This window comes from Limanda limanda, chromosome 11 (assembly GCF_963576545.1).
Source record: "Limanda limanda chromosome 11, fLimLim1.1, whole genome shotgun sequence".
Lineage (NCBI taxonomy): Eukaryota > Metazoa > Chordata > Actinopteri > Pleuronectiformes > Pleuronectidae > Limanda > Limanda limanda.
The window spans coordinates 26946982-26957024 of record NC_083646.1 but is presented as its reverse complement, the minus strand read 5'-3'; the positions used below and the strand labels follow the sequence as shown (position 1 = coordinate 26957024).

The window sequence follows — 10043 nt, the reverse complement described above, 5'->3', positions numbered from 1 at the left end:
CCTCCAAACAACAACAACAACACCTGGCAATCCCGGCCACCAGGCGTTTGCAACACGCTTCGCCAAGTGCACAATGTGCGCAACGCTTTTGCTCAAAACACAGGATCACGTTTGCACCCCTAGAAACAGGCTCAGAAGACACAACATCAAGCATGCAGTGTAACTAGGGGGGCGTGACCTGCAATCGCAACACCGGCTGCTACAACAACGCTATCAGTCCACACGCTGCTATGATCGAGAGAAACTGTCCAGTGAGGATTGGGAAGCTCTTCTTGTCAGTGGGGCCAGAGTAGGGTCCACCAGTGAGGAAGGAGGAAAGAGCTTGAACCAGCCAATCACCATGTTGGACAGGTCCAGCTCATCTAACAGTATCTGAACTGCTCCCATGAATGATTTATGGTCCATACGTCCATAGTCCCCCCATACGATGACCTGCACGAAGAACACAGGAAAAAAAACTCAGCTTTACTCAAAGTTCAGACAGCGTGAAAAAAGGTTGTTATTTTTAAATTGACTCTGAGTTTCCGATTTCATTTCTGTAAGACCTCAATGTATAAAGAAATACTCTCTTACCTGTAAAACCTTCCCTCCCGGACTCTCCTCAAACGGCAGTGGCTGCTGGTAAAGAGGATCCAAGGTTTTTCTTGCTACTTTTGTTTTCTTTTTGGCTATGCAGACTCCGTTTTCCAAAAGGTAGACCTTTACATACGGTGCTGAGAGGAGAGGAAGTGTCACAACTTGTATTAGCCATTATTCTTGATGATTGATATTGCCTGGAATAATCATACTGTCAGAGCTTAAATTACCTGGCAGTGACTTGGAACCTTGTTTTCCCACAAGGCCACGGGCTCTGATGACCTCCACCTCCAGTGCTCCTTTCTTATCCACCATGCCGATCTGGATGTCACCTGGACAACAAGTATAATGTATAATAAATGTACAGTAGATAAGGGAACACATCACCTATCTAGCATTTACAGATCAAAGTGCAAAGAGATTCCAAGGATTGACAAGCTTTCAAGTAAAATCAGTGAAATAAAGAGATTTGTGTTCTCACCCATAGGTGGAGTGGCCAATGTTTGACGTCCAACCAGCTGGGCCGGACCCAGACCATCAAGGAAGTCACTGAACTGGGCTTCTGAGGAGAGCCGCACACCAGGGAAGATGAGACTGAAATGGAGGAACACACACATGATTACCACAGAGATAGAGTCTTTTCATGTATATTAAAGGCACTGCTTTAGGGCTAGCAGGTGGCTGCAGCTTATTAAATGTCAGGAGGCTTAGACAAAGCGAAGACATATTGTGTATGTGCTCCCAGTGAGTAGCTGTATTTATATTGTCCTCAGAGTGCCCAGCTCCTTACTTTCCCTCGGAGCTGTAGCTGTTCATGCTGCCGTCAGTGGACTCCCGGCTGGCCTGCCGAGTCATTCTGCTCCTCATCTCCACCGCCAGGCCCGTCTCTGTACTCCTCTGGATAGTGCTGCGCAACTTCTTACCTCCTGCTTCTTCAAACAGATTGACACATGCAAACAAAGAGGGAGGGAGGGGGAGAAAGAGGGATATAGACTGTCAATCCATGAAATTGAATCCCTTTGTGACTCATGCATCGAGCTGCATTCACCGTTTTTTTTTTTTTGGCCCAGCCGCCTCAATCATTTGACAGGGAAAACAAAACACCAGGGACAATCTGAATTACAATTCATCCCGCACTAAGAAACGATGATTGGTTATTCTGGGAAGGATCATTCACTGTGACAGTCAAACAAGGTCACTAACTCAACAAACTCTAAAGACTGTGGCTCTTTGTTTATCTGTACAGACCTCCTCGGGTCAGTACTACTGACTGTCTACATGGGTCCTGTAGGAACCATGGTGAGTCCACATTCATCACAGCTGACTTCCCCCTTTAGCTCTGTGGCTGCTCCCCTCCACCCAGCCTCATGGACCATGTGGCTATGAGCCTTTGGAAGACATTACCACGAAGAAGTATAGTATGAATGCTTCACTAGTCCACAAACACCTGTGATAAGCATACACACAACACAACAGGCAGCTTCACTTTTTTATATTCCAATAAGAAAGGTGTTAAAAAATTCAGTCTTCACTCTGAGGATCGAGCAAGTTCTCACAAAGATGCAAATGTAGGTTTGCTCAAAAACTACAGACTAGTATAGTGTGTACTAGATATTTCATTTCAAATTAGTCCATTAAGTTCTGCTGATAAGGTGTATTAGCAGCTGAGACGATTACAAGTTTAAAAACATAAAATGATGTGCATGACCACAGAGCAAGCAAAAGAGTAATTATCCAAACATTACTAACTATTATTGCATCTATTACAGCTAAGACATTTTGTATTTCTCATCTGTATTCAAATGAATGCGACATGAGGGCATCAGGTTATTTCCCAGATGTCAGGTAATCACTGCAAAGCCAGACCAAATTAATAACGCTGAGTTGCCCTCAGTTCAACCTTCAGTTCAACCTTCAGGTACAAAGTAAAGATGAACAATCAGCTGTTAATTCTCAGATCTTATAAACGTTTTACCTCTAATTCCCCAGTTTGAGTGAATGAATCATGTTAGGACTACATCAATACTACTCCAGGATCATCAAGGGCCCTCTCTTATCGCCTGTTGTCTTCACTCTCCCTGCTTGTCTTGTCAGGGGAGGTGCTGAGGAGATGAGAGGTGACCCTGTGTCCTATCTCACACAGGCATAAACAGACATGAAGCCTTTTCAGCCATGAAATCTCAGCTATTCAGCTGTCCTCCGCCTCCTCTTCCGGCTGTACACACATAACAATAGGAGAAGCAGCCACAGAGGTTGTCTCCTACGTCTGCAGCAGAACACAGCTCATCAGTGGCGAGTCAGATGTTATCAATGAACACTGAAACCATCCATTTTCAAGGTAATACACCACTCTTCCGGCTTTGTGGCTGAATTTATGACAAGTATACTCATAAATTGACACAAGCTGCCGATTGAAATCACTGATAAGCAGCCCTGTTATTATAATATCAATGAACCTCATGAAAATAACAGCTTATGATCAAAGACACCGTAATAGACCAAAACACAAACAGACCATGGTATTGATTTTGAATTAAAAGCCGGAAATCTGAAAATATATATCACACACATATCTACTTTATCGACAAAGACCCCTGAATCTAAAGTACTGGCAGATGAGGCATGTGTCAGAGACTCAGAGACTAAGAGACATCATCACCACTGGTTGTAGATTGTGGCAGGGAGCACTTTGAAATTATCTTGCGAGCCTGAAGCAGCAGTCGACTAAAAGTTGTCTAAACTGGCTGAAGGCCAGAAAGGGTCATTGCCCTCAAATATCAGCTCTGCCAGACAGGACAAGACAATGACAAGAGTCTGGTGGAGCTGCTCGGCTGCCAACACAAGAAGTGTGAGGACAAGTGAGCTTGAGGTTGTTGCTAAATAAAGGTGGTGAGCTTTGGGGAAAATATGCAGATAGATAAAGATATAAAATCTTCTACACTGCAAATCTGTGAACTCTTTTTTTGTAAAGACACCCTTATACAATAAGAAGGGATTCATCTTGGGAGGTGTTAATATTTAGTTAACATACAAAAGGCGTCCACGCCACTGGCCAAGTGACAACAATGTTGTGGTCATAAGATAAATGAACACTACATTGAAGTACAAAACAATAATTCATTGCAGTTTCAAAATGATTGTTCTTGCCATGTACAGTGTCATATTTTAAACTCATCAAGGGCATATAACAGATTGGTTAGACAAACACAAGTAGCATGTCACAGAACAATATCACTAGCAACAGTAACAAAAACAGAAGCACTACTGCTCTTTCACAACAAATCGGCTTCAGTTCCAGTGTCACACAGCTCAAGCTTCACATGATCCACACTGAACTGTGCTTCCATCCTAATTAAACTAACATCTTTCAAATCCCTGCATAATCATCCGCTCTGCATCTCCCCCCTCACTGCCATCCCTCAGTTTAACCAGCACTGCTGCCTCCAGCCAGGGGCCGAGGCTGGGACATTTCCCTGGTTGTCATCTTACCTCCGTCCTCCTCATCGAAGGAGTTCATGCAGGGGAAATAGACAGCCAGCGCTTCAAACGATGCTGACAGGCTCATCTTGCTCTGGGAGCGTTGGATGCGCATCCCTGGAGCCGGAGCAGAGGAATCATGCCCCTGCCTGCCCATGATGACCCACAGCCGATTTCCTCAATGCGGTGAATTGAATCCACTAGACGTCAGCTTGTAGATGAAGATCTAAAAGCCAAATATGACTTGAAATTCTAAACTGATTGAATTTGATAGATTCCTAGTAGAGGATGCTGCTACGCTGCAGGAGATCAGGTCTGTGTTCTAATCTAGTTCGTCCCTAGTTGCTCTGGAGACTGCATCTTACAGCGAGCTACAGAGAAATGTGGCTTCAGCTGCTGAGTCTTGTGCTGTCTGGTTCTGACGTTTCTGCTGCACCTCTTTTTCAGGGAGGGGGGAGGGGAGAGAGCTGCATTGCGCTCTACCAATCACAGAGTCAGGCTGCTCAGGCGCATCTCAGCTGGCTCTGCGGGTGAACAAGCTCTACCCAGAGATACTGAGCCCCCCCCCAGTCTGTTCCTCACCATTCAGCTTTTCTTTTTTTGTGCCATTTATCCCGTTTTTTCCCCTCTTCTCTCCATCCTCTGTCCCATCATTGCTCTGTCTACTCATCTTATCCACAGGCTACAGTGGAAACAAGTTGTTATTAGGTCTGCCAGCCGCCCTGCTTCTCTCTGACAGGGCTTCAGCTACAAGGTGGTCGCTCGAAATTCACCTGTCATACTCACACTCAAAAGAGCTACTTTAGTTTTCTTCCCTCCATCACGTCAGTATCGCAGCTGTGTTGTGTCGGTGTGTATTAACAGTTGCTGAGAGTGAAAGAATCAAGAGGATGATCATTGTCACATATTCTGGTACGCAGCTGTATCTTTCACAAAACACACTATCAATCAATCCAGACGGCTCTTTGTTTAAGTCAATATCAAACCTAAATGATAACATTTTTCACTAAATTTTGACTATTTGTGGACGCCTGAGGTTGAAAATAGTCCAGAGCCGAAACAAAGAAGCAGTCCTCAGAGAAAAGATTTCTTCACCGGTGGTCCCTGAAATACTTCTGAACCCTCTACTGGCGAATGACGGGTTAATGCATACAGCAAATGTATAGCTTCACTTCAAAGTAAACTTCTGGTGAGTGTCACCACCGCAGCTTGGTAAAAAAATCTTGTGAAACTATGCTGCTGGGAAATGTAGCTAGAGAGCCAACTGTGGAGCCTTTGTTCTGGATATGTATGTGGCAGAATAGGCACAGCACAAGACAATAATGTGCTTCTCTGCACTATGATAAATATAGCAAGCTCCCTGTGGTGTTAGCACTGAGACAAAAGTTCACATCTATGAAAGGCTGCAACCTACTTCCAGGAAGGAGACACTCTAATGCATGGCCATGTCCAGTTACAAATCCAACCAATTGGGTCAGTTTTAATGAGTGTTCTCAGAGTTTCCTCAGAGTTTTCTAAATAATTAAAATTTCTGTTAATTCTAAACATGACATGAATGAATCAAATACGTAGGTCAGTTAAAGAAGTTCTGTCTTTGAGAGCATTGTGTACTGTTGTGTACATACAAGCTGCATGGTAGAACTTTTGTACAGACATTTACCTTCTGAGGAGATAAAGCAACCTAGTTTTGATGATTTGGTGACCTCTAATCTTTTTAATCAAGCAATATATATATATATATATATATATATATATATATATATATATATATATGGCTCTAGCTTATAAAACATTGCCCAACCAAGGCCTCACAAGGCTGTGAGCATTACTGTACACTTTGATTTGTACATGGAAGGTGCAGCAAAATGTTTAAGCACAAAAATGAATACATACTGTCCATCCACTATTTATACTTTGTAACACACAAATCATGCATGAAATGTGAACTTCTCTTCATCAGCTACAGTGAAAGCTGAAAACTGACAATTATCCTCACAGCAGAAGGGGGTCATAAAAAATAAAAGATATTATAATTACAGTTGCAACAAGAACGACCTTGAATGAATGTTTTGTAACGTAAATCTTTATAATGTTCCACAAAACACATTGACTTAACCTATAAACTGAACTAATGTATTGATAATAAATCAGTTAACAATATTGTAGATTCTTAACTCTTAATCATCACCTCATCTCTATAATGTGTCTTTTACTGGACTCCTCAGATAACAAAACTTCTCTTTGTTAAATGATGGTAGGATTAGAATTGAATTGGTCGATGTTCTGAGGTGGCACAATGCCAGGCTACAATTATCAAAGTCATTAGAAATTCATTATCAAAGAAAGTTATGATTTTTTTCATCTCTTCTCTATCTTAGTCAAAGCCAATGTGTAATTTCACTGGCGCAGTACATGGCAGTCACTCTGACAACACATTCTGAATATGTGGCTTATTTCAACTTTCCAACCTATGGCCTCATTTATTCTTAACCATCAACCCACTGCACAGCGAACAGCGAGAAAGAGCGGTATCTCAATACTTTGTCACTGTCAGACACAAACTACACCTGGCACATCCAGTGAAAAACAAGACACTCAATTACAGTCATATGTTTATGAACTCATAAAACAGAGTTGGAACCTCACATGAACTCGATGATAAATCTTGCATTTGCCTCATATAATACCAAACTTTATCAGCAACATTAAAATCTACTCTTTAAAGATTAGAGTTTATTAAACAAGTTCAAAATGGTGCCCAAAGAAAATAAGAGTCAAGGTCTCTTCATAAGCACATGCATCTCTTTATAGAAAGCGTGTCACGTCAGTAACCCAAATCAGGTCGTTTACGTCAGGGAGTTACTAGTGAGATGAAAAATGTGATGTCATGTGAGTTTACGAGTCATTATCTTTTCCTTTAATCTTTGAACTCATTACAACTCTTGTCTTGAGATCCTTGTAGTAGAGAATCTCCATTTTAGGTGATGAAGTTACTCTGATTTCATAACAGCATGGCTAGTACCGATTAACATTACTAAAGCTGTGCAATAGTACCTGGTCTCCCTCCAAACTATGACAAACCTACATGACAATGACAACACGACTGGAAGTCCCAGGCACCTCAGAAGGCAGGAATGTGAAGAATCTCATCAATTTTACTACAACAACAAAAAGAGTGTCATGTCCCAGAAGTCCTATGGAAGACGTGCCTGGCAGTCGGCAGGATCACAGACTCAGGCCCTCGGAAGTCTTTCTAATTGATGAGAGCAGGCCGGACCAAGCGTCAGACGGTGAGTCTGGTGCAACACACAGTAAACACAGCTTAATGGAGGGCTCTAACCCTGGCAGTCACACGCACGGATGTAGGCAAACACACACTTACAGGCACTTAAATACCTGGAAACCTGGACACACACCAGTACAGCGCAAACGCAGGCAAACACTTTCTCATCCCTCGGTTTACATTCCCTGCAGCCTATACCTTGATGAAGACCAGTCCTGTCGTCTGGAAGTGTTATTTCCTATCTTGTGTGTCAAATATGACGAGAGGACTTAGGTGAAATTGCTTTAATTTGAAATAAGGTGTAAAACTAAAATAAGGGTTACATTTCCATTAATTAATTATCTATACGGCTTATCCTTTAAGCCTAAGGGTTGCTGGGGGAGCTGGACCAGCTGACAGTGGATCAGAGGCAGGGTACATCCAGGTTGTCAGTGTACAGGGCCACCATATCAACTATCATTCACTCTCACACCTCTGGTCCATTTAGAGTGTCCAATTAAATTGACCCCAAATAGCATGTCTTTGGACTATGAGAGAGAGCTGGAGTAAACACAGGGAGAACATGCAAGCTACACAAAACAACACCTGCCTGAACTGGAATTCAAACTGGCAACCTTCATGCTAACCACCACTTTTTATCCACTAAACAATTAACACAGTCAAGTCATAAAACTGCATTATAAAGTTGTTACGGCTAATGTGTTAGCATAGTTATCTTCTTCCGAACATTTGAAATCCTGCTTGTGTTCAAGTCCCTTCCTCTGTCTAGCTCTGCCACTACAGAGAATAATATCACAACAGACCATTAATATTACTATTGTGTTTGGTGCTATAAGGCAGCATAAAGTCTAATAATCAGACTTTTTATTTAAAAACACACTGTTTTAGCACTACATACATCTTCTGCAAGACACATAGACACATCTTTTTAGTGAATGTTCAAATTCTGTTTGTAAATGAAATCCAACTGAAAGCACAGAAGTAAGAATCAATCTTGATGATGTGACAGCTCCTGTTTTATATACACAATAAAAGACTTAACACCCGAACATGTAGACACACTATGTCCTGCCATTCACTTCACACCTCCACAGAAAGGGTTCACACCTTCAGTGGAAGGTGTGAGGAAGGAGAGGCATATTTGAAACATGAAATGTGGGCGGTGAAGCAGTTGGAACAGTGCGTCCCCCCTGGCTGCTTCCCTCGACTCAGTAGTGCAAACACTGAGGCTACAACAGATGGAGGGCTAACGAGAGAAAGAGAAAGGGCATCTAAACACTGATGTGTACGAAAAATCATGATACAAACTGCTGACATCAATCCAGCCCCAACAAACTAGTGTGATACATAAATACTTCCCCTGTGTGTGGAAATTGCAAAACAAACATGTCACCAAAGCATGAATACATCGCCTACTTGAAAGAGGAAATGAGCAGGTTTTGACCAACCTCATGAAAAACAAACACATCACGCTCCATGACTAAACTGACCACAGTGTTTTTCAAGCGCACATCTCATCAGGCTTCCTCTTTGACGGACAGTTATGGCGGAGTGCTTGAACACACAATTCGAAGAGGAAGTCTAATTCAGTAATTCTAGTAGCAGTTAAAAACCTAAAAATACAGGGTGGAAGTTCATTTTTAGTCCAATTTAGATGGGATGCAAGAAGTGTATCCTTAACTGTGTCCAAGCCTCAGACTCAGGCAGAGGAGACATATGGCTGAGGAAGATGAGTCCCTCTGCAGGCATACACACAGCGAGCAGCTGGTGGAGCATGGCAGGGTTGATACGAGGAATCAACAGCTTTTAAGATGAGCTCATTGAGATGCTGACCATATATTAAATCCCAAAATATGTATTTTCATAAAGAAACTCTTAAAGAAGGTTTCAGATGAAGCTATTAATATGTGAGCATGTTTCATCCCTCATGGAGCATGGTGGCTGTGACCTGCTATTATTATGCATTTTAACATGTTAGATAGAAAATATGAGTGTAACAATCAGTATAATCATAATTTTAAAAACAGATTTTATTCAGAGAATGTCTTGTGCTCCTATCTGTGTCAAGTACACTTCCCTGTCAATAGCACCCCAATAAGAATATAGTTTGTGTCAAGTGGCAATGAGAGCAACAGCATCAGGACAAAGGTTTATACTTCCTTGTGATGTCCACAGCCTGCTGTCATACTGTTATACATACACAGATCTGTACACTTGAGTTGTATGACAGCTAATTTATGCTCAAGCATAATTACATCAAAATCGTATTCAAAACAAGAACATTGGTTAATTTCTTGGATTACACAAAGTACACTGCCTGCTAGGAGACACACTATGTGCTGCGCTCGGTGTGAAAACAATTTATTTAGACCACCAAATCTGACAGTCACATCCTAGCTTGTGAATAAACTAAGTCAACAGTGATTAATGTGGCACTTACAAAAGATAAAGACTGAGCAGTCTCGGAGAGACTTGTGATTCTAATGGAAAGTCCTTCAATAATTTGCAGAGTGAGGTATCTAAAGAGGATACTTGTCTCCACACATGTAACTTATCAGATAAATGCACCATTCCGACAATTTTTTATTTTACATCTACCTATTTACTTAGACTGAGACTATCTTAAGATGTGTATCATCTTTTTTAGGCGTTTTCTTTTTAACTCTGAAACCTTACTCTGACTGAGATATTGTTTTCACTCCATATG

General features: G+C 41.8%; 1 protein-coding gene across 5 annotated transcripts in view; it reads right to left on the bottom strand.

Annotated features, from left to right (window-relative positions):
* Positions 1–228: 228 nt before the first annotated feature.
* rims2a (regulating synaptic membrane exocytosis 2a) overlaps positions 229–10043 on the bottom strand; it is a 124859-nt gene continuing 115044 nt past the window's right edge. For 4 of the 5 annotated variants that reach the window (XM_061080662.1, XM_061080664.1, XM_061080663.1 and 1 more), the window contains 5 exons: positions 1367–1508; positions 1058–1170; positions 807–908; positions 574–713; positions 229–432 (listed from right to left, as the gene is read on the bottom strand). In XM_061080662.1, the coding sequence (XP_060936645.1) occupies positions 229–432; positions 574–713; positions 807–908; positions 1058–1170; positions 1367–1508 (701 nt within the window). Of the gene's footprint in view, positions 433–573; positions 714–806; positions 909–1057; positions 1171–1366; positions 1509–4065; positions 4211–10043 lie in introns of those variants that run through there. The other variant, XM_061080666.1, reaches the window with a different exon arrangement.